Raw genomic sequence first — 26,234 nt, forward strand, 5'->3', positions numbered from 1 at the left:
TCAAATTACAAAAAATATAATAAAATGGAGTTATTAGAAGACGTTTTGACAAACAGATGGCAGTAGATACAAAGTTAAGACTACACAACATAACGTCAAAAGCTGCACTCAGTTATGGTAGTGAAATTTAGATATTAAATAAACGAATTCACTGAAACAACGAGATTGGTCCATAAAAGAAACATAGATATCTGAAAAACATTACAAGTTTCTTGTATAAGTGAAGAAATTCAGCAACAGTGCAAGAACCATGTATAAAGACTGAAAAGGGTATGATTTCCAAGATTAGCCTCAGATTGACCAAAGAGATCAAAGAAAGACCAAGATGTCGATGGAAGGATCAAGGCCATCATAGATTATCGCTACAGATCACATTATATAAATTGGAGAAGTTCATGATGATGATGATGATAATGATAGTAATAATAATATTAATAATAACAATAATAATAATAATGAGGGGTTCAGAGTAAAAGTGGACCAAGTCCATATTTTACTCTTTCGAGGAAAACTGATATATAGTTAATGTAATATATTTAATTGCAGATGACGAATTAAACTTTAATATTTTTACAGTGATAAAGAACAAATATACGCTAATCTAGGGTACACTGAACACTGACATTTTCATTAATATAACATTTTTTCTTTTCAATTTACTGGACATGGTTCACTAGTGCACTGAAAAATTTTCACTTCTGATTTCGAACATAATTAAACCTGCTGCTCTATTTCTTTCCAAAGTGTTCTCTTAAATTATTTTTTTATTTCTCTTTTGTTTATCATCACTACAAGCCTACATATTTTCTCACTAGCAAGTTCACTTAACATTGTTTGTTCTTCTTCTTTCTCCTCTTCTTCACATAAACACCATTTCATCCCCTCTTAATGAATCATCGTGTTTATGCAAATCTTCCTAGTTGTTTTGTGATCATCATCTTGTAGCATCTCTGCAGTTTGAAGATTCTTGTAGTATGTATGACGTAATGGTGGAATTAACTTCAGTAAATCAAGCATGTCCTTCTTCTTTTTGTTTGTAACTAACCTCTGATTCTTGTAAAGTAGTTCCTGATGGACATTGACTAGTGATTGTGGTTTATATCATTTTCTCTTCATAAAGTTTACCTCACTGAATTCCACTACTTTACTTAGAGTATCTTTAAACCTCATTGTCAACGGCATCCCCTCTTTCGTATCTCATCCATCGAATTTTTAACCAATTTACCTCATAGCCATCAATAGTTTTCTGTTTGTAATTGCCTGTTCTAATGAGTTAGTAATTATAAAATTTTCTCTTTTCATTACGATGTCTTCAAATTTTGGTTCTTTGCGTTTTGCAGATTGTACAATATTGAACAAATCCTCTGGGCCATAGATATACTGCGTCTTACTTGCAGCTTTTTCTATTAGACCTAAGTCAGCATCATTTGGCAAAAATGAATGGCCCGAGACCATAAATTTGTGGTCAATTATTTCCACTTGGATTTCTGTATCATTGACTAATTTTAACAGGGTGAGAGCCATCTTAATGTTTCAGGTACTGGTATGTCCAGAACACGCATCAGAATAAAGAGTGATGTGTTTGTGGCTTGATGCGTTCATTTTTAAATGCGATCTGATACAGCTGGCTATATCTTGACATCCTCTACATCCTTCTGTTTCATCCCACATATACATAAAGGCCGTGGATTGATGAAGGAATGAATGCCAAAATTATATACATACATATTTCTTTTGTAGTATGCTGTAGATGTAGTCAGTTTAGGGAAAGGCAAAGCCTTCTGCAAATCAAATGTGGCCACATACATTTCATTGCATGCATTTCCTTCATCTGATCGCATTGAGCCTCTGGCTTACTCCACGCTTGCTAAATGCAGGTCTTTTTCAACTTTAAGAGCCTTACCTGCATTACATTCATTAGAAATTTTCATTTCTAACTCATCACACAGTCGGCAAGTATCTGTATATGGAGGTTTGAAATGGAGATTAAATTTTGTACTGAAAATACTGTAATAGAACTTTTGTTTCACGGGGATCTTATTTTCCTGTTGACATTCTAGGTATGTTAAGGTCAGGATTCAGGTATTTTCTTCCAGGGTTGTCTTTTCGTGTGTAATGGCTCTGATAAGCACGGAAAGATAGTATGTGGTTAATAACATCACTGTCATCAATTTTGTTCACAGAGGTTTTTCTCCCACGACTATTTGTTACAGCAAATACTTATGTTTTTGTCAGATCTCTGTATAATCTTCCCTAATTTATTTGAAATGGATCCAGAAAAAAACTTTTTGCACACCCCTATACTTTCATTAGAAACTCTAATAAAATAGGCCCTACTTGAAAATGTTTGATTTAGGTGTTCTTGCATTTTCACGTCGGCGTGATCTCTGGCATTTAGCAACTTGCACAAGATCATGAAGGTAGGCCTACACATTTTGTTTAGAAAAATCCCCAAGATTCCAAAATGATTTCCTATGATCATTCATGCTAATTTTTTGTTTGCACTTTCGTGGGCAGTTGCAGTTAAACTCGGTATCAATTTTTGCAGGAATATGGATGCTTTTATTCACATACTGTTGACCATTATTCCGAAGTTTTTTCCTCAAATTTCTTTTCAAAATCTCTTCATTCTTGGTCCTCTTTCTTCCTCTACTTTCATTGTTATCGGCATGATGTTGTCCCTCTGCAGTGAGTCTGGCTGGGGAAGCTGAATTAACATGAACTGCAGTATCTCCTCCTGCTCCTGCATCTGTAATTAAATAGTTAAATATAATACTAAGTTACTTTATATTTATGTTGTTAAAATATAAAAGTGAGAGACAACTGAATAGCTAAAAACTTAACCTAAAATTAATGTTAGTGTCAATAATTTTTTATTAAAATGAAACTTACCTTTATTTTCTTCTGAAGACCTTGATTAATTGGTATCTGGAATGTAATCAGACTCCTCTTCCATTACTGTACACTAAATTTATAAAAGTAGTACAAATTAATAGGTACCGGTACTTATTATCCCAGTATTCTAAAACACAACACTTATGTTTTCCTACTGTTTTCTATAAGGTTTTCTGCAACTGGACTTGGTTCACAATTGCTCTGAAAGAACGCGCTATTGTCTCAGAGCATCACGTAACTACTGCACTCTGGAGAATATTGAACTATGGACTTGGTTCACCATTGCTCTGAAGAATTATTGATATTTTGAACCCAACAGAACATAATAACTAGGATTTTCAATATTTGTACTTGGTCCATTTTTGCTGTGAACCCCTCACATTTAGTTATTCAAGGATAGTGATGAGGTAAAACGTGATTTTTCACTCACCGGTGAAGCAGTGATAGTTCTTTTCAATCACGGTGATTTAAAGTAGTGATCCAGTGATTTGAAGCGATTTTCAACTGCCTGTGATTACGACAAGCTGTCTTGCAACAGCTGATCACTGGAGCAGTGATCTAGTGAGTGGTGGCGATTCGCCGATTGGAAATTGGAGTGATTTCTCACTACGAAATGCCTGTACTTCAACTGTTTTTAATGAAATTGTTGGTGAATGTGATTATGATCGTGAAATGCGTTGGTGTCAAATTCAAAATAATGAAGGGATAAGAAATGGATACATTCAGTGGAGAGAAAAGACTTTTCGCGCAGGGTTGGCCCAGAATGTATAAATTAAGTTGTGTTAGCTGAGATGAAACTAGCGCTGAGGTGATTTTGGAAGCGAAAATCATTGAATTTATGAGGGAGTTTGTTTGTAGAGATGCAGTTAATCGTATATGCAAGGAATAATAAAAGCTTAAACTAACCTAACCCGTCATAGATTCGTAAAGGGCTATGCAAGGTGTACAAGCGGAGTACAAAGGGGAACTACCTCAGCACTAGTTTAGCGTAAGTGGTCTAGAAAAAAAAAATGTTACAGTGAAATCAGACATATTAGTTGAAAATATTTGCGGAATTTAAAAAATATTTAACTTAAATTAAATATGTAATTTTCATTTGGTAGGATTAAAATAAACTGGTAAGAGTGATTGAACAAAGTAGGCTTACTTTCTTATATTAACCTTAACGAACCTCGCCCCAGTCCTTTTTATTTTTTCCACATTCCACAGTATCATTAAACTACTACAGTAAACTGCAAATAATATTAGTAATTCTCCAGAAAAGCTACACTCAATTAGGCTCAATTTTATTTGACTTCACTGGCTTCTGTGAGATGTATATTGTGATGTACACGTGGTTTAGTTAGCTCCCATAAATACAACAGCTATCGTGTAGACCTATATAGCAATACATTCAACATAAAAATCGTTTGATACTTACCTGTATATTCTAATGCACTGTTGTAGCTCTCCCTCCCACTGCTTAGGCCTACCAATATAACACTCGACAGGTCCAAGACGCAATACTAGGAAACTATTTCTCTAGTAATTATCCTGGACCGCTCGCAGGTTATGTTGCAAATAGTAAAGAGAGTGTAGTTCTTCTGGAGAACATACCATAAATTAACATGAAATCAATAATAATTACTACGGTTAAATCACTATAACAACATTTATTTAAAAAATTTACTTATATAAATAATTACCAGAGATAGGAATTCATGCAATTACATATCTGTATGTAAATGTCGTAAGTGAAATTTATTGAGTAGACATTTCAAGAAATTTTGTTTTGGACGAGTGAATTTTATTTCATTATATTGACATATTCGAACAATGTTTTGCATACTATAATATCATAAAATAAGCATATTTTAATTTGTTTTCCATGTTATTTGTATATAAACGTTAAAAAATCTATCTACCTGTGGTACAGTTAATCTGGAGAATTATGGAGAAATTACTACAGTAACATTTATTTACAAAATTAACTTAGTGAAATTACTACAATTATATTTCTTTTCACAAAATTAACTTTGTAAGTCAACAATTACCAAAGATTGGAAGTTAATGCAATTGCATAGGCTATATTTGTCATAAATATGTGAGTGAAATTTGAGTGGACATTTCAGAAATTTGTTTTGGATGAGGGAGTTTTATGTCAGAATATTGGCATATTTTAACATTAGTTTGCTTATATTAACGCAATGACAGCATACAATTAGCATATATTAATATGTTTTGCATAGTATTAATACATATTAACTAATGAAAATCCAATAGAATTACGATCATGTGATATACAAATTAGCGTCCTTTATTTCACCAAATCAAAACTGTCGCCAGTAGCTAAATATAGGTTCTTTTGAATTCGCGGCCTTCGCGGGTATTGAAATTTCCCGCTAATGACGTCATTCAAGGTGAAGGGAAGTCTATTTACTTGGCCACTAGGTGCCAGCCTAGATCATAGGGTGCCAGTAAAGGATTTTGCCAAGTAGTTCAAAACTTGTGCAACAGATGGAAGACGACTGCAATGGAAGAGATTCAGCTATATCACAGTCTGTTGCTATCAACAAGTTGTCTTCTCTTTCTAACTCGTTGGTTGCTATATTTTGAGAACAAGGAGAGAGTTTAATCACTGCATGTACAGTATACGTGCAGTAGTTTCATGTTGCAGTTAAATCACAGTTCGATCACTGTTTCACTGGTTAATGAACAGCTCACTCACTGGAGTGAAAGTGATTTATTAATCACCGGTGAGAAATCGCTGCTAGTGATTTTTTTTCCATCTCTATTCAAGGACGCCGTGAAATGCGTGGCTGTCACAGAGAACGTGGTGGGACACTTTGGATCTGGGTAACTAATGAATTAAGATTTCAGTTGAATTGTTAAGCGCAGGTGCGACTGTTACGATATTGCAAATAGTTTGTTTAATATTCGTAAGATCACATTACTGATTTTAAGTTCCATTGCATATTGTGAAATGAGAAAAAGATTGGAAAATCGGTATGCAATCAATAGGCCGTGTAATAGCACAGGTGAAATACAAAAGTAACTACACTGATTGTAGATTAACTGTATTTATTAAAAACGCAAAAGAAAACGTGCTTATTAATGTGGTAAATTTCTCTTCATACTATACATTATATCCATTAAATATACCATCACTTAACATAAAATTTGGCACCAAATAGTGAATCATGATACATTAACGCGATTTTCAGGTTAATATAAGATGCAGAGGATGTAGCACCGTGACTTATATACAGATAAGAGAAGTACCGGTACAAAAAAAAAAACAAAACACAAAAAAAAAACTGACAAGTAAAAGAAAAGGTATTGCCCAGTAATTGAAGAGTTCAGAGCCATATTGGGTCAAGCGCCATATATAAAAAAACGGAGACAACAAGGGTTAAAATTAAATGGTTACCATAACTTAACGACAAATTTAGCAACTAATATAAACTACGCACATTAAAACTAAATTAGCCTATATGTAAATCTTTCTTAAACTGTGGTATTCACTTAACTTTGACTCTTGCTTTCTCCTTTTTTAATAAATGCCGCTTGGTTCACTATGGCTCTGAACCCTTCAATTATATATTTTTTTTAATTTTTTTTTATTTTATTGGGTTATTTTACGACGCTGTATCAACATCTAGGTTATCTAGCGTCTGAATGATATGAAGGTGATAATGCCGGTGAAATGAGTCCGGGGGCTAGCACCGAAAGTTACCCAGCATTTGCTCGTATTGGGTTGAGGGAAATCCCCGGAAAAAACCTCAACCAGGTAACTTGCCCCGACCGGGATTCGAACCCGGGCCACCTGGTTTCGCGGCCAGACGCGCTGACCGTTACTCCACAGGTGTGGACTCTTCAATTATAAATATGATTCTATTACTATAATATTTTTTATGCTCGACCATGCCGAAATGTAGTAATTATACACCTGGTAGTAGCCCTTTATTGCATCTCATTAAAGTACACCTATTCATTATAGTTCAGTTCAGCCAATGAGAACTCACCATTGTAGCATTATAAAACTGCAAGTATCGATTATTCTCGAATATGCAATCGAACGACAACTAGCGAAACGTCAGGGAGGCTGGAAATCCAATACTGTCGCAGAAGGTTATGTTCTGTTACTATAATAATTAGCGTTAATTGTAAATAATATTAAAATAAATTCGTCGAAACGGGCCGTCTGTCGAAAGTAAATACCTTTTTTAACACTTTTAACATAGCATCGAAACGGGCCGTCTGTCGAAGGTAAATAACTTTTTTAACAATTTTTACACTTTTAACGTATGACAAAGTAGCCTAAATTTTATGTTTTTAAAAAAGTGTTAACGAGAACTTTAATCAATGAATAACGACGATATAAGTCATTTAGTCCACCAATATCGAACCATGCGAGTGAAAGTGATCAAGACATCCCACAACATTAAATTTAATCAAGAATGCCTCAAACGAGACGTAATACCCAAATACATACACATAAACATAAAAAACAATTCATACCCAGCACAGAAAACAAAAGCTACAGCAGAGAAAATCTACATACAAAACAATATAAAACATTTACATCACATGAAAAACAAACACAATACAAATGCATATAAAACATATTTGCAGTTAACAAAAATAGTACATCAAATACAATTAGAGGAAATTATTTTACATACGAACAAAGTAATAGCACAAATAAGTTATAAGATAAAGAAAGGGCTTAGAAACAAACTAGCAACATTAACACATAAACAAAAAACCAAATACAACACCACACACAAATTCCATCCTAAGATATTCAACAATACCAATGTAACATTTAGCCAAAATGAAACGAAATTACTTGAAAAAGGACTAAAACATAACCTACAATATAACAAGACACCAAGAACACAACAAATGCAAATGATCATCAATGCAGAAACAGCAATTCAAAACACACAACCACAACACCAAGAATACATTCGACAAGATTTATTAAGAAACATAGATAAAATAAACAAACCTTTAACTGATAAGCATGAAATTAAAACAATAAAGACATTAAGAGAGAAACAACAAGCACACAATTTGACATTTATAAAAGCTGATAAGGATAATTGCACTGTAATAATGAATGCTCAAGACATGAATGACAAAATTAACACATTTTTTCACGAAAATAACATCACAGAAATAAAAACAGATCCAACAACAAAATATCAAACAATAGTCAAAAATACAATAAATCAAAACACTCACATCATACCTAACAACAAAAAACAACAATTGAAACAAATTAAACCTCATGCACCTAAACTAAATGCATTACCAAAAATTCACAAACCAAATATACCAATCAGGCCTCTTATTAACTACAAGAATGCACCAGCATACAAATTAGCGAAATATATAGACAACATTATAAGAAATAGTATAAAATTTGAAAACCCAACAACAATGATCAACACCATAGACCTAGTTAACAAAATAAAACACAAACACATTCCACACAATACAACATTAGCATCATTTGACATCGTAAATCTATATACAAACATACCAGTAACAGAAACACTAGAAATACTTCGGAAAATGCCTATCAAAAATAACATACCACAGACTCACATTAACGAAATTATACACATCATAGAAATTATTACTAAACAAAATTATTTCACACATAACAATAAATACTATACACAAACTGAAGGATTACCAATGGGTTCACCTATATCAAGTATATTAGCTGAAATCTTTATTCACAACATAGAACAAACACACATACTAAACACTGACAACAACAATCACGCAGAGAAAATAATGTACTGGCATCGATATGTAGATGACATAATTGTCTTATATAATGGAAACAAAAGACAAATAGAAAACCTACATCAACAACTCAACAAAATACACCCCAAATTAAAGTATAACAGTAGAAATGGAACATAAGCAAGCTATAAACTTCTTAGACATCACCATAACCAAAACAAATAACAGACACGAATTCAAAATATACAGGAAACCCACTACAACCACAACACATATACACAATTCATCAAATCATCCCATACAACATAAACATGCAGCTTTCCGTACAATGACACACAGATTAATTAATATACCAATGGACAATGACAACTACACTGAAGAATTAAACACAATAAAATATATAGCACAAGACAATGGATACAACCCTAACATAATACACACACTAATAAAAAAGGCAAAACAAAAACAGAACAAACCAACACAAAGAACACGCGAGAATAAATACATAACATTAACATATCACAATACCAATACCCACAAAACTGCAACTTCATTCAGAAAACTAAAGTACAAAATTGCATACAAAACAAATAATACAACACAGAAATACTTAAATAACCACACTAAACATTCAAATAAATATAGTTCAACTGGAGTTTACAAATTAAAATGCAATAGTTGCCCACATTTTTACATAGGACAGACAGGAAGATCGTTTCATACAAGATATAATGAACATATTAAAGCTATAACCAAACCTTACATCACATCAAATTATGCAGATCACATTATCAACAATAATCATGACTACAATAATATAGAAACAGATATGGAAATTTTACACATTACACCAAAAAGTTCACAGTTAAACATCCTAGAACAGTACGAAATATATAAGAATACAATAGCACACCCACAATATATACTTAACACACAACTACAGTTCGATATGCACACATTATTTGACGTCATAATACATCATAACATACAAACAGCCAACCCCCACCATAGGAGCAACACACCCCCACCCTACCATCGACAACTGCACATCGCAGAGTCAAGATCACCAGTGGTTCAAGAGACACTGAAGACGACGACACATAGCGTCAAAACGGGCCGTCTGTCGAACAATTTTAACACTTTTAACGTATGACAAAGTAAATTTTATGTTTTTAACAAAGTGTTAACGAGAACTTTAATCAATGAAATTCGATTTGTCATCTCGTTTTTCAATTCTAAATCAATTTCCAAGTTATATCAAGATTAATGTTCATATTATTCTCTAGATTATATCAAGGTCAATGACATTCGTTCCTCGGAAAAAATCAATACTTTTGCGTCTGCGCACAGCTCACAATTTAGAAGGTCACTTCCGCTCTTCACTTACATAGCCATAACATGAATACTTATGAATAATTTCAAGTTAGAAATATGGTCGAGCATAAAAAGTCGTATGAAACTTGCCTATAATGGTAATTAAGACGCTCGTATGAAAATCATGAAACTCGCTTGCGCTCGTTTCATAAACAAGCATACTCGCGTCTTAATTACTATCATTATAGGCTCGTTGCATAATGTACTGATGCCGCAGTTGGTTAGTAGCAGTTTATGTTCTGTTAACAGATGCCAATTTCGTTCTCAACCCTATTAAGTAATGGACAAGATTAAAGAAGAACGTGAGGACGACCCATTAGCAGTCGAAAGAATGGAGGATGCAGATACAAGCAGATACCACTATCTCTATCAACGTGATCTTCAGATGGATGAGAAAAAAAGAAAACCTGTGGGTGATCCATTAGCAGTCGAAAGCTATGAGGATTCACATGCAAGCAGATTTCACTTTCTGTCTCCACAATATCATGAAACAGATGAGAATTCAAAACCGGATGTCGACCCATTATTAGTGGAAAAAAATTATTCAGATGTAGAAGAGAGAAAACCTGTATCAGAGGTAAGCTGGAAGCATTATTTAAGATGTACAATGCTTGTGTGGTAATATGCATCAAAATCTTACGTTTCTTTTATCTTTCTTCAGTAGGTAATTGTGCATGAATGTTAACAATTACTTCTAATGACCCTTTAATTTGTCACGACACCACATGTTGCAAGTTTAACATGTAGAATTGTTCTAGGATCTCATGAACGATATGGTTTATGTTATAGGCTGTCATTTTGTGAAATTTTTGCTAGACGTTATGGTAAGACTTCTTAAATCCTCCGTGTGGAATTTCGTTTTGTATTTTTTTGTTGGTAATTCTTTTTTACAGTCTAATTTGATTGCAGTTTTAATTTTAATTACTAAGCGCAGATCCTCATTCTTAATTAAGATGTTTCATAATTTACGCCAGTTCTTAGTAGTACGTACTTACCTGAGGATCAGCTTCTAGTTTCAAAATACAGGACTTAGGTACCATATGAACAACTCACAGCTATAGTCGCGACTCTGTTATTCCCGGCGTGACTCCTACTCTTTGCTTACGTCTTAGGAAGTCAAGCTCTATAAAGTCTAGGTAGTTAATATCATTCGTCATTTTTGTTCTTTCGTTGCTGAGCTACCAGACGAGGGATCTATTTCCCACACCGTTAAACATCATGTTGTAGCTCCTATGATAATAAAGCAAACGCACTCTAATTCAGCAAATAATTGAGCGGCAAATAACGTCCTCGTGTGCTTTCTGCGAACGCCAACGAAAGAGCCAAAATGGCGGGCGATTATATATTAAGTATTTATCCAGCCTTAGGAAATGCTTTACATCTTCGTCAGCGAATCACAAGACGCACACGTTTAAATGTAGCCGACCTGCAACGTGATTGGCTGCCGGAAATTAGAGCAACGGGACTATAACTAGAATTATATATTAAACTAATGATGGTGTGTTTCCAAGAGGGAAAGAGCTTATTGTACCTTAATTTGTTTCAGTTAAAAATGGAACATGTGGACTCCAGCTACAGTCTCACCACAGAGTTGAAATATGAGGAAAATCCAGTGTCATTTAAAGGTCCTGTAATGAAATGTGAATCTGAGGTAAGTGGAAGTTGTTGCAGAATTTTTTTGAGAGAAATTTTCGACAGTTCTCGTTTATAGCTTATTCATTATCCATATCCTTGTATTTTACATACTTTTTATTGAGATAAAAATTGCTTTAAGAGATATTATCAAGAGTAATCTCACTAGAGATTTTGATTTATCTAGAAAAAATCAAAATTCGCATGGGATTTAATGACTATTACACGATAGAAGAAAGCATATAAAAATTAGATGAAATGAAGTACTCTGATACAATAAAACATTAATAATTGACTTACTGAAATTCTATTTCACCTGTTAGCTTCACTAAAACGTTTGAATGGAGTCGCCATTTTCAGTTGACTATCTATGCGGTAAACAAATGACGATCGCAAAGCATGTTTTATAGTACCATAAAGAATTCAGTTAGAAATGTTGACAATCAAAGAAACAAATGGTAGGGAGGTGTTAAAAAAGGAAGAAACTATATAAAGATTAGAAGAAATAAAGTACTCTAATACAATAAAAGAAGTTATTAATCATTGACTTACTAAAATTCTGTTTCACTAATGTTAGCTTCACCGAAACGTTTGAATGGAGCCTCCATTTTAAGTTGAATATCTGTGCGGGAAACAAATGACGATCGCAAAGCATGTTTTATAGTACTGTAAATAATTTGCATTTTTTAATATTGGCAAAAATAGAAACAAATGCTAGGGAAGTGATGAAAACAAACATATGTTAGGAAAGTGATAAAAAGCAAATGCCAGGAAGTGATAAAAATATACAAATGCTAGGGAAGTGATAAAATTGTAGCGATAAACAGCCATGATTGGTTGAAACACGTCCTTTCTTCTCCGTTTTATTCATCAAAAGTAGGTTGAGGTAGTAAAAGTGTAATAGTTATATTAAATTTAAAATGGGGTAACTATTGGACACATATCTCAATATAAAATATGGCATTGTGGTTGTTATGGTGTTTTAAACTGTTTCGATTCAGTTTTTGCAATGCTTCATAAAAAAAGCCCTCCAAGATGTCCCGCTCTTCAAAACTACGGAACAGAAACCAGACATGGAGAATCTATTGTCTTCAAAAACCTGGTCCCACACTTCTCATTATACAGTATAATTAAGCATACACTGTTCTACCAAAATTTGCATATTCAACAATTGTGATTTGAAATAGTAAATGCATGATAATAATAGCTGTGCCATGCGAAATATTTACTGGAAATTCGTGTATATATAAATTTCCAGGAATTATAACATATGGCCCAACTGAAAGGCAAATGAACCCTAGGCAGCATCTCGTTATCACAAATGCCATCGACGTTAAACTATCTAGTTTTTGATAAGACGTCATTAAATAAACAACTTAAAGGAAAAGACGATTATTGTTTGCTAGTTCTTTATATCTCTTTATTGTCATCAAGTGATCTCAAAGATTGAATAAGTATTGTAGGGCCGCGTTTAGTAGCGAGCTAGACTCCATATTCCTGATTATGACATAATCGCGATAAGCGAGATGTATTCACAACATTCTACTGTACAATAGTTGGTACTAGCGTACAAAAAAAATTTGCTCTATATCTGCAGCACAAGTATATTAGAATTCCGATAAGAAGAACAAGACTATGCTCTTTGGATGTAGTGGCAAGTCTTTATTTATAATTATAAGTTCAGTCCCAAGTGTTGTGTACTGCACACTTCTTTACGACGTTATTGGACTTTAAGCAATGTAAAACCCAAATGTGGACATAGACTATCCAAGTTGAATATTGTGTGAATTAGCAGTTAAATGCCATTTTTAAATTTATATTTATAGTTTTCTGTCCGAGGCCAGGGCTTTCAATGCAAACCCAGCAATCTCAAATCTTCATTACTATCTGCCTTCCTCTTAGCCTCCGCATATGATCCATGTATCTTAATGTTGTCTATCATCTGATATTTTCTTCTGCCTCGAACTTTTCTTGCGTTCACTATTCCTTCCAGTGCATCCTTTAGTAGACAGTTTCTTCTTAGTCAGTGACCCAGCTAGTTCCTTTTTCTCTCCCTGATCAGGTTTAGCATTATTCTTTCTTCACCCAGTCTTTCCAGCACTGTTTCATTTATTATTCTACATGTCCATTTCACACACTCCATTGTTCTCCATATCCGTATTTCAAATGCTTCTAATCTCTTCTCTTCACTTCGTCGTAATGTCCATGTTACTGCTTCATACATGCCACACAATACACTTCACTAGGCTGTTCACTAGTTCTTTTTCCAGAGGTCCACAGAAGATACTCATTTTTCTATTAAAACCTTTTTTTGCCATTGCTCTTCTCCTCTTGACTTCCTGACAACACCTCATATACTGCTTATATTACACCCAAGTATATTGTGACTTTTAATTCAAAAGAATAATGTAACTTTTATTGTCACAACAATAATCACTTTCTATAATTGAATTTAAACACTCCCGTCAACAATTGGATTTCCACTCCACACAGCAACAATAGCAATTCACTTGGACTATTGAAAACAACAATGTACTCCTAATCTGAACTAATGTTCACAAAACACTATTCACAAACAAAACTGTCAGTTCTCAGTTCACAGTTCGTTTGCCTTGGCTAGTTCTTCTAGCTCATTCACTCAAGTTCACATTATATCGAACCCACGACTTCCAGAGACAGTCCACTGAACTTCGAACTCAGGTCCCCAACTGCGGTCCAGTGCACGTCGAACCAAAGACTCCGGATACGCCGCACTTGCCAGGACGCTCCCACAGTTGCAGACGCACTGAAGTTGAACTCCGGTTTCGAAGCTGGCTTCACTGCTGCTACACAAGACTGACTGGCTTGCTGTCCAAAAACTGAACTGGCTGGTTCCTTCTTCGCATCTCCTTTTTATCACTAAACCATAGTTTCCAGAAAGTACTGTTTCCAGTGTCTTCCAACTGTTACTCGTGGCTTCTGTTTCCGCATGATTCTGTTCAGGAGCTTTCGTTTCCCCCTTCACCACGCACAGCGAAGCACTTGCTGCTTTGTGTGCCCTTTGCTTCGTACCACATCCCACATGCCCATGCACTAGATGCGTGCACAACTTCCTTTGCCGCTCCCAGTGACCGCCGATCTCGCCCCTCCTTTTGCTGGACGCGTGTTCGACGACAGGAAACAGCGAGAACATTCCAGCATGGTTGCCACAATATTTATATTCAACAGTCTAACTTGTATATAAATGTTATTACGCTCACATAAAACATAAAACAATGTACTTTTCTCTCCAAAGGCATAGCTAAGACAGAGTTACCATTAGCACTAGCACTTTCATTCCACTACCACCACCGCCATTATCACTACCACTTCCATAATCTCCACTTACTCGAATTATTTCGTCCATAGTAAACCCGTACTGTTACAGAGGCAGGTGGCAAGTTAGCAGTTACTCGCTCCCTCAATCATTTCTCGAAGTTGGTGGAGTTTATTTCTTGGTGGTAGAGGATTCAAATACAATGTCATGTCTTCACGATAGCAACAATGAGCTTTATAATTTTAAATATTAAGCCCATTCTCATAGAAGTTGTCACGTAGCATTATCAATTGATTGCTTGCATATTTTCAAATCTTAGTGTGGTATAAGACTGGTTAGCTAGAATGCCTTAATTCAGTAAAGCATTGAAAAGTAAATTTCATGCTTGGTGCCCATGTGTTTTCAGGTGATGGAACAGTTTTGTTATGTAAGGTTTGTGAAAAGACAGTTAATCACGGAAAAAGTATTTTATAAGTCAACATGTGTCAACAACGAAGTGAAAATGTGACCTATGTTGATATAATTTAAATTTATTGCTAAAATAATTATTATGCCTTTTTTAAATTTACAATGCTTCTTTCAAAATTGATTGTGCCTTTTTTTTTACATTTTATTGCCTTTTTTGCCTGCCTATATTAACTTTTATAAATACCTAAACATCTGGGCTCAGTCATGATCCTTATTTCTAGGATGACAACTTTCACTGTACAAAAGGATAGCGAATGGATATTGAGGGCAAGAGTGTCATATATCAACCTTTGAAAAGGCTGTTCATCAATCAGGACAGGCCTCGGTTATTTCTAAACATATTTTGTAAATTAATAGTACCTTATTATTCCGTTTCAGGAAGAGTTTTGTAACGAGAACACAGTGAAGATGGAGGTGAACGTGAATGAAGTGACTGAGAAGAATGGAGTCTTGAATAGGAGGTAAGTGTAGTGTGTAAGTCTTTACTTTCTTCCTGAACACACTGGTTCATCTTCATCATGATGAAAACTTCTTCAAAGGAAGAATTTTTTGTTGTTTAGTTAATAAGTATTATTTTGAAATTCAAATTCCATGTAAGCATACACATTCATATTATTTTATTTTATGCATTCAACCTTCCAATAGCACATTTTTTAATTAACCAGCATTATTGAAGGACACAAAGAATAACCCGCCTATAATAGTATAGATCCTTAGTTAACTCAAACATGTAATCAGCAATTCCAGATGTCATGATGTTACATTGTTACTATTTTCAAACTCTATATATTGAAAATGAAGTAGCTTTTGTCAAATTTTATTGTTAGAATTAATTTAAAAGATCACTATCATTTAATAAAAAACATTATTTGAATAAAATTTATTATTACAGCAGAAAATAAAGAAAAGGTTCCGTCACATATGTTACAAGACTTGTGAACTCACTTCACATCTTATTAACAAAAAGTGGAAAAAACCTCTGCCTCAAGCAAAAAAGATTCATTCTTATAGTGCCCATGTGATAGCTATGCAAATCTCATGGCATACAGTTAGTTTTGTCTATTGGACATTTCTACTTTTGGACTTTTATTTACGGACTAAATGTCATGGACGAATACGTATCTGGATTTTCCTGTATGGACCTTTTATACTTTTTGTTTGGATCTTGTCTCTGGGAATGGTTACCAAGGGGGGGACACATTGAACATCTTTAAGGTAAGGAACTATAATTTGTGAGTTTCTCTTTCCATTGGTACTATTTTCATGCACCTCAGATTCCTAGAAAGTAAATTACATGTGTTCGAAACCGGAAAGATATTTTGTATTATGATGAAAAAACTTATTAAAACGTAATCATTACGACACTTTTATTGCAGCAAAACGGTTGCTCACGACACAGAGGAAAACGAATTTCAATGCGATGTCTGCAATAAGAGCTTTACAGATTTGGCATGTCTAAAGATTCATACCAAGAAACACATGCGCGAGACACCATTCAATTGCAACATATGTGGAAAATCTTACTCACGCAAGGACGGTCTGAAGAAACATGCTGTGCTACACTCAGAACAGTCTCCTTTCAATTGTGACTTATGTGGGATGGGATTCACTCAGTTGGGAAGTCTGAAACGTCATGTGGGTCTCCACAGCGGTGAGAAACCCTTCAAATGCAATGACTGTGGAAAGTGTTTTAGACTTCCAGAGAGTCTTAAAATTCATGCTCGTCACCATACTGGTGAAAAGCCTTTCAAATGTGACGTATGTGGAAGATGTTTTACGCAGCAGCGATATCTCAAAAGGCATCCTTGTCTTGAACCAAGCGAGAAGCGTTTCAAGTGCGATATCTGTGGAAATTGTTTCTCAAAATATGAAAGCCTAAAAATACACACACGCCTGCACACGGGCGAAAAACCATTTAAATGTAATGAATGTGATAAAGAATTCACTAATGCGAGAATTTTGAAATTTCACAAACTAGATCATACTGGGGAAAAACCTTTCAAATGCAATGTATGTGGCATGGCTTTCAGACGATCGGGAAATCTCAAATCGCATATGCGGCAACACACTGGTGAGAAGCGTTTCAAGTGCGATGTTTGTGGGAAGCTTTTCTCTCGTTCGGAAAGTCTTAGAATTCACTCCTGCGTACATACTGGTGTGAAGCCTTTCAAATGTGATATATGTGGGAAGTGTTTTTCTGGATCCAAAAGTGGTAATGTTCACTTACGTATACACACCGGCGACAAGCCTTTCAAATGTGATGTTTGTGGGAAATGTTTTCTGTCGTCAAGTGGTTTGAAAGTTCACAAACGCAAACATACAGGCGATAAGCCTTACAAGTGCGATGTTTGTGGAAAGTGTTTGATGCATGCGCATAGTCTTAAAGGGCATCTTCGCTTACATACCGGTGAGAAACCTTTTAAATGCGATCTTTGTGGAAAATGTTTCACGTATGCGACTAGTTTCAAATTGCATGCAAAAGTACATGGCTGAGTCGAATTTCAAACGAGATGTTTACGGTAAATGTTGTTTTCTAATGCCAGGCGTTTGACAAAGTCATTTGACCTCTTGCACTCCTATATTTTTCAAAGATATTATCATGACCAGCCACTGAAGCACAGATTTTGAGGTGTTCCGAATCCATTGCTTGGTTTGAGTTGAATGGGCAGTTAGGGGACTGATATATTCCAATTCTATGCAGGTGTTTGGCCAAAAAATCATGGCCTATTGCCACTCTAAATGCAGCTACAGACGATTTTCGTGGTAAATCGGTAATTAACTGTGGATAATAATGCAGAAAGTTCCATTTTTTCCCTTGAGATTGTGTTGTCAGATTTTGTTTGTTGAAGTCTAAGTATGTAGATTTAATAAATCTTTTCACAGAGTAATACGTAAATTTAGTAACAGGTCTGTAAGTAGCAGTGCTGCCCTTCTTTGCTAAAGCAATCTGGATTCTCGCTTCACAGGATTCCACAATTAGATGGTATCCATTGGAATAAAATTCTTTTATTGAGTGATTTTAATTGAGAGAGCATTTTAGTTATTTCTGCTGTTTGAGATGAAGGTGTATGTTTAGAGGCTATTGATAGAACAGCTGCTTTGGAGTCTTGATGTTTACGGTAAATATATATCCTACAAGCGAACAGCCAGAAAAATCTGCCAGCGTACACATGGAATGAAAATTATGGAATGTAATATGTGTAAATAATAAATCTTTTGAACGCAGGACATCAGCAGTTACATACAAGGGAAGATCCAAGTTGTACTAAGCATTGGGTACAATTAAGGCTTCCCCAAACAGACGCGATACGGAATGCGTTACAATTTCCCGATAACTCCATATCGCAAAGAGGTACCCAAAATGGCGCGTCCGTGATATACGATATTTTAACGTCCCCAGCCAATCAGATTGGCATAGTAGGTGACATATACGCGGATTGTTGTTTTCCAACCACAGCCGCAGAGAACAGTTATCTTTAGCAGGCGTACATCACTTGTGCTTACAGATTGATTTCGTTTTGCTTGAAAATGAATGTGGAACCGCTGATTGATTTCATGAAGGAAGCTCCGTGATTTTATGATTATCGGAACACATCGTACAGAGACAGCAGGGAAAAGGAGAAGAAATGGAAGAAGATAGCTACAAAGTTAGACGTAAACAGTACGTAAATATATCTGTCTGTGTGTCTGCCATTTGATGTCATACAAGCTTTTAGATTTACGCCTATAGCAACTTCATTTTTAAGCCACTCGACTGAAGTAGGCTGTAAATGTTTGACGAATTTGATAACAAACGTTATCTGCTCTCGGATTTCGTATAGCATTAAGTCCAACCATTTCTCCCTCTGTAGGCTCTTCTTGCACCAGTGCTTGAAGATATTGATCATCACATTCCTTTAACCTTAAAAAGTTGTGAAGAAGACAAGCTGTAGAAGTCAACAATGAAATAGGAGAAAAGTTTTCCGGGCTATGAGGCCGTGGTCCGTCCGTTGTGTGACCAAACGTTTCGTTCACTGCTGCGGTGAACATCTTTAGTGGTGTAGATTGCTGGTGTGGCTGGTTCTACTGCGCGTGCCGATGACAGTCTGTGCTGGCTGCATCATTGTATATATAGTGTGTGAGGGGCCATGGCCTCATAGCCCGGAAAACTTTTCTCCTATTGACACCGGCCGTGAAAACCTACACTCCAATATCAACAATGAAATGTTTTCTACTTCCATTTCAATTGGTCTCAAAAATATTCTAAACTTAATTGTCAATATACCACAGGCGTTTTCCACCACTTTACGAGCTTTACACAGCCTGGTATTGAATGTCTCTTTCCCTAAATCATTTTTAGATTCTTCAAATGGATAAGGTCGTTTAAGACCAAGTGCTTGATCCCCTACAAGTACATGAGGCGTTGATTTATTATCTCCGGGAAGGGCTTTGTCATCAGGGAGGTCGAACTCTTCTCCATCAAACCTTTGACCCATTAATGACTCTTCAAATATTCCTCCATCACTGTTCCTGCCGTAGCCCTCTACATCGATGCACAGTAACTGGTACTTTTGTCCCACTAAGGACAATGGTGTGTGTTTTCAAATATGAGAATAAGATGATCCAGCGTTATCAGGACACTTGAGTCCACACCTGTGGAGTAACGGTTAGTGCGTCTAGCCGCGAAACCAGGTGGTCCGCGTTCGATTCCCGGTCGGGGTAAGTTACCTGGTTGAGGTTTTTTCTGGGGTTTTCCCTCAACCCAATATGAGCAAATGCTGGGTAACTTTCGGTGCTGGACCCCGGACTCATTTCACTGGCATTATCACCTTCATCTCATTCAGACGCTAAATAACCTACTACTACTACTACTACTACTACTACTACTACTCAGGACACTTGATGGTGACGTGTTTCCCATCTGTGCGCCAACACAGCTAGGAGATCCCCATTTTTCTTCAAATCGTTGAGCACAATTTTCCCATAGTCGTCGTGAAGGCTTTGAATTCAGAGCTCATATTTTTCCATATAGCTGCAGAAACTTCCATCACAATTGCACGAACTGTTGAAAAACCAACCCTAAAACTATGGTCTATTGTGTAAAAATTATCTCCAGTCGCCAAAAATCTTAACAGAGAAAAATATTATGTTAACACTGTGATAGAACAAAATCAAACCTAAATTAGTACTACCTTTTGTTACTTTCATCTGACGCTGTGGAAAATAGATGGAAAAACCTGAGAGACAGTTATTCAAAACATTTGAAAAACACGAAAATTAAGACTGGACAGCAGCTGGGAAGTATAAATTCTGACAGTGGTCCAAGCAAATGTAGTTTATGAAAGAACATTTAGCTTTTGCACGGACAACAACCATTCTACAGGCAGACATTTCTACTGCCCAAGAAGAAGTGCAGGAGTCTCCTCATTACCCTTCAATTGTAAAAGATGGAGTTGCTGAAGGAGAGGAATGTGAAGATGAACCGACAAGGGATGTCATTGAAATGTCTCCTCTCATCGTGGACACCACCTCCACAGATGCAAAAACCCATGCGAAGTCGGCAACTGAAAAGATGGGCGCCGAGCAGCCAGAAGACGAACCGACTAGTAGTGCAGACAAAGTTCTTCATTATTTACAAAATAAGACACGCCATGACTCTGATGCCATGTAACATATTTTTCTCGGATACGTGAAAACTATTAAAACGTTTTCGCCGAGAAGACAGATTGTAGCAAAAATGAAAATAGCTACAATTATGATGGATCAAGAGCTGCAACACTTGGAGCAGTCAACAGGACATAATTCAATAATCACCTATACACTCTCATCGCAACTGTTGCTGTCGCCAAGATATCCGAACTATGTCCAATCATCGCGTCACAACAAGGAACAACCACATTCCTCTAGTCTGTTGGAAAATCCACATACTTCAGACTGCTCGTTAAATAGTGGGACACCTCCTCCCGTGGCTCAAAAAGAATGCCTCCCTATAGTGAGCAAGAAATCCCTGACAATGAAGGCCAAGATGAAACACAATATTATTGTTCTCTACAGAAGTTCTTTGTTAATTTAAATTAGGAGAGCTTATATTTTTCATATTTATATTACTTGTACCTCGTGTTTTTTATACATCTTGATTACACAACTTTTAACACTGCATCACTTCGGAATATGTATGATAAGAACTTTCTTGTGTTAAATTTTACCGTACTTTGTTAACATGTTTCGACCTATTTTGGGTCATCTTCAGAACTGGTCGTTGTTGGTCTTGGTGCCTCTTGTTTCCTGTGAGGGTGCGTTCGTAGTGTAGAGTCTCAACACAGAACTCAATTTCACAACACATACACTCTTCGACTCTACACTACGAACGCACCCTCACAGGAAACAAGAGGCGCCAAGACCAACAACGATCAGTTCTGAAGATGACCCAAAATAGGTCGAAACATGTTAACAAGGTACGTTAAAATTTAACACAAGAAAGTTCTTATCATACATATTTTGAGTTTTTTACTTTCTATTTTTTATTTACTGTAAAATGTAAGCACTGAGACTATTCTCATTCCATAAATTTATTTTCCAGAGTTTCAGATGTATTTATAGTTCATTTTATGTTTCTTTTTTGTCAATTCCGGAACTACACTTCACATTCTTTTTATAGAAAGCCAATATCACATTTGAATATTTTTATGATTGATAACTGATTTGGGGCGTTAAGCTAAATTAAATATATTTCTTCCATATGTTACAATGTTTTGCTTACCTTATTGTGATTGCAAGTCGTACCTCGGGTGGGATTGGTCTACGCCAGTTAGTATGCTGCTTCGTTATGTCTCCTCTTGCTGTACTCAGAATCTCATCAAAGCACTGAATTGTCATCCTGAAGTATATATAAAAACATTTTTCATCTCTAATGAGATGTGAAACTAAGGTATAAAATTCGCCTTGTGGAATTTTTGTTGTGAATCCACAACCACCTGCTATGAAATGAGCAAATTTAAAAAAAAAAAGTTTATAATAGACCAATTTTTTTTTCAAGTTCTTGGTAAAGAAAAGCTCAAATCATCACTTTATACTTTTTATATCGTTCATCTTAACCACACATGACTACTATGGACTTACCTGCGTCTGCGACGATTTTCTTCCTCATCCTCAGCTAGCGCGACTAGAAGATGAATCCATAACTGACACACTTCAACCCAGCATCAAAATAAACGCATGGCGTTCACGCGATCTACATCCCTGGGAGAATAGAATGCAATATCGTCTCATTCTACTTGGTGCGATAATAACGCATATTGCGAAAACTGCGTGTGTGTGAACCTGAGTGAACACAAACATTGAACGCAATGGAAACATTTATCGGAAACTCGTAACGCTATTTTAACGCAATGCATATCGCGTGTGTTTGGGGAAACCTTTATTGTGTTCGAAATGCATCAACATTGCTGGAGACAAGAAATTCCTTTGAAATACGAGGATGTATATTCATCACTGCTGTTTGTAAAAAATAATATTTGTAGGTAGTCACGGCAATGGAAGCTTTTCATCCATGTGAAATGTGAAACATTGGATTTTGTCTGAAGAAGCTGCTGATTTTAAATCCTGTTCCACTTTTCTTCTAGCATTTTCACATTTCATCTGATGTTCATTGTGCTGAGACTGTAAATCACACATTTCTTCCTCACAAAAAACAGACTTCTGTTTTATCAAAAAAGTATCAGATATATTACATTTATCTTTCCTAAGAGTTATAAATTTCTGGTTAAATTTATTATAGAATATTATTTTGTAAGAAGAGAAGCTTAAGCACTCACTTTGATTTATCATTTGCATATAATGCATACATTTTGTTTAATTTTAGGTCTGGAGTAAGTAATTTTGAATCTGTTTCAGACCTTATGTAATGTAACTTGCGGCTAGGGAAACTATTATTAACCCATTTATATCCAGAACTATTTTTTTTTTTTTATTTCCTGAAATATGTAACGTTAGTCTAAAATTGTCTGAAAATAATTTGTAACGATTTAGAGTTTATTTATGCTGACAAACCGAAAAAGAATATGTTGCGAAAACGCACCACTGGGATTGAAAGGTTGCATAAAATTGATTTTTTAATAATGCATTTAAATCAATAATATTTATATATCATATATAATTTTACCCATTGTTACTGTGTTTATAAATGTAATATATTTAAAAAGGTTCAGGGTTCATTTATACAGTATATAGTATGTTATATAAAAAGGTAAAACAACATTACATTGTATTTGTTTCCGTTTCATACTATATTTAATTTTAACTATTATAATTTTTTTATTATGTTGGTATATTTAACATCACATTTCAAATGGTCCAGGGTTCTTTTACAGAGTAAATAAAAATGGTACATTAGAAAAAATATAGGATTACAGTTCAATTATTTCCGTTTTCACATTATATTTAATTTTACCTACTGTTTTAATTTGTGATAGTGTTTATACATTTAAAATCACATTTCAAATTGCCCAGAGCTCATTTATATAGTAAGTAAGAAAGAAAACAAGATTAAAACGTATTTGATTCTGTTTTCACAAAGTTAACTCTCAAAATGAAAATAATGGTAACACTTAACATGAAGTGCAATACTACATTTGGCACACTGTCTCTTTGTGTGCAATTTACATAGGACACATATGGTTCTTTTTTATTATTATTGTTTCAAATTGTGTCCCTTATCATAAAACCGAACATCTCACGAGAGACTGCTGAAAACTGGAGTGAGAGTCGGATATCTTCCAAACTTGGATGTTCCATATTTTCACATAAATTTGAGAATTACGTTTATGTGAGAACTCAAGAGATCCATATTATCTGGATTCGCAATAGGCATATATTTTCTGTATAAAATCCATGCAGTCCGTAATGCTACGTCTAAGGCCCAAAGTAACTTGTGCTGGAAAAGTAAGGTTATACATCTCTTACTATCGCATTTGTCTGGTGGTGCGAAAACGCAATAGTCATAAAATAATACAAATCAGGAACATAAAAATAAACCTTTCATGGATTATTCTGCATAGACAAATAAATTCAACTTTAAACATGCTAATATAGGGGAAGCTGTTGTACCCAGGGACACTTTTTGAAATTTTCATTTTTTTTTTTTTGAGTAAGTTTTTATGACTTTTTATTATTAACAACTGTATCTTTGAAGTGTAAAGTGTCTTAGAAAAAAAGTTTCAATTAAATAATTTTTATATAGATTTTTAAAATTTTCCTAAAGTGCTACACACTGTCCATAGGTACATAAGGTGATGTACCTTGGGACACAGGGTGATGTATCTTGGGACATAGAATGCCATACCTTGGAACATGGTTCAACATAATATTAATGTAAGTAATATTTTATTAAGTTTATATTTCTATAAAATACAGACAATTTACTGTTTTCTAATTATTATTAATCATAAATTTTGCCTTTCAATTTAATGTAATAACAATACCGGTAGTGATAATGTTGCTAAGTTTTAAAATAATTCTCAGTTTTCTTGACAGGAAACAATATTAGGCTTTCCAATTAAATGAATTTCGTATTATCCAAGGGCGTATCCTTCAAATGACATTTTGAAAACATATTTCTCAGTGCCCCTTGAACACAATATCCTCTGAAGAAAGATCAACAATTTCTGATTGATCATGTAAAAATAAAAATAAATTGTCACATTTAGTAAACTTATTTAGATATTGAACTTCAAATTCTGCTTCACAAATCTTTTTACGAATTCTACCGACAAAAAATGTATAATTATTCTCTCTTTCCTGCCACACGAAAGAGATCAAAATTTTTTTTCTCTGATTTCTTCTAAATTCGCTCAAGCAGTGTAATTTACAGTTTAAATGGCATCTTCATCATCATTTTCATTACAACTAACACATTCCTCGGCTCATCTGCAGTCTCTTCTGAATCATCCTATCTGGATACAAAACTTGTGGCTTCAACGTCTTCTGTTTCTGAACTTATCATATTTCTCTTCTCACTCAACTTTTTTTTCTTTCTTCTGTTTCGGTTTTCTGTGTCGTATCTGTTAAAGCGCTTGTCTTAACTTTTTTAGGATTATGAGTTATTCTTTTCCTGGGAGGAGAATAATTTAGCCTTGTTGGGGTTTGTCTCTTGATTTTTAATTTGGTGCGTGGCATTTCCACTTAAGCTGCAACCCCATAAAAGCCATTACTAAATACTGTTTTTTGATTACTCATAAGAGTAACTTATTTATAAAAATATTTAAAATCCAATGAGGTTCACCTGAAGACACCTGTCCCCGGTACACCGTTCCTGGGTACATCAGTATTCAGTAAGTTTTCAGGACTGAGGTACCGAAAACAAGCCAAGAACCACAGGGACTAGTAGCTAGAATAACAGGTTTTAAAAATATAGATTTAAGTTTTTAATCGTGTATCTAAAGAATCAATTAAAAATAATTCATTAATTTGAAAATGACTTACTTTTTAGGTTCAAAAACAGATTTTTTTAAGTCAAGTCTCTCCAGATTGCTTCAATAAAAAGTAAATCATTCACAGAACAGCTAAAAATTAAAGTGGGCAACTGTGAATACCAAAATTCCATTACATAACCTTGAAAATAAACGAAGTGTCCCTAGGTACAACTTGTCCCTAGGTACAACAGCTTCCCCTACAACAATATAGCTGTAATAATATATATTATTTACCTTTCTTGTTGTTTAGGCATCTCCATTTTCACAATTTATTCGTAATTCAAATCAGTTATCATCTGCTGCATCTACCAAAAATCGCGGGAAACGCTTTAAATGTCTTGCCACTGTCAAAATGTAACAATGTGTATAATAGCTATTTA

General features: G+C 34.9%; 2 protein-coding genes across 3 annotated transcripts in view; one reads left to right on the plus strand and one right to left on the minus strand.

Annotated features, from left to right (window-relative positions):
* The window catches only part of LOC138691475 (zinc finger protein 664-like), a 67,490-nt gene extending 64,203 nt beyond the window's left edge, over positions 1-3,287 (minus strand). For both annotated transcript variants that reach the window (XM_069813439.1, XM_069813437.1), the window contains exons 1-2: positions 2,893-3,287; positions 2,571-2,749 (exon numbers count right to left, since the gene is read on the minus strand). The gene's annotated coding sequence lies outside the window, so the exon portion shown is untranslated. The remainder of the gene's footprint in view (positions 1-2,570; positions 2,750-2,892) is intronic.
* Positions 3,288-5,680: 2,393 nt separating this feature from the next.
* On the plus strand, positions 5,681-24,270 carry LOC138691470 (zinc finger protein ZFP2-like). Its single transcript, XM_069813422.1, has 5 exons — positions 5,681-5,730; positions 10,261-10,588; positions 11,558-11,662; positions 15,785-15,867; positions 16,783-24,270. Exons 2-5 carry the CDS (start codon positions 10,292-10,294, stop codon positions 17,897-17,899), a joined length of 1,602 nt encoding a protein of 533 aa, XP_069669523.1. The 5' UTR covers positions 5,681-5,730; positions 10,261-10,291; the 3' UTR covers positions 17,900-24,270.
* The last annotated feature ends 1,964 nt before the right edge of the window (positions 24,271-26,234 follow it).

This window comes from Periplaneta americana, chromosome 16, assembly GCF_040183065.1.
Source record: "Periplaneta americana isolate PAMFEO1 chromosome 16, P.americana_PAMFEO1_priV1, whole genome shotgun sequence".
Lineage (NCBI taxonomy): Eukaryota > Metazoa > Arthropoda > Insecta > Blattodea > Blattidae > Periplaneta > Periplaneta americana.

Bases quoted from the DNA above. Each gene is read 5' to 3' on its own strand.
- LOC138691470 (XM_069813422.1), top strand. From the start codon at position 10,292: ATGGACAAGATTAAAGAAGAACGTGAGGACGACCCATTAGCAGTCGAA. The intron at 11,663-15,784 runs GTAAGTGGAAGT...ATTCCGTTTCAG, and splicing joins TAATGAAATGTGAATCTGAG to GAAGAGTTTTGTAACGAGAA. The intron at 15,868-16,782 runs GTAAGTGTAGTG...CTTTTATTGCAG, and splicing joins AATGGAGTCTTGAATAGGAG to CAAAACGGTTGCTCACGACA.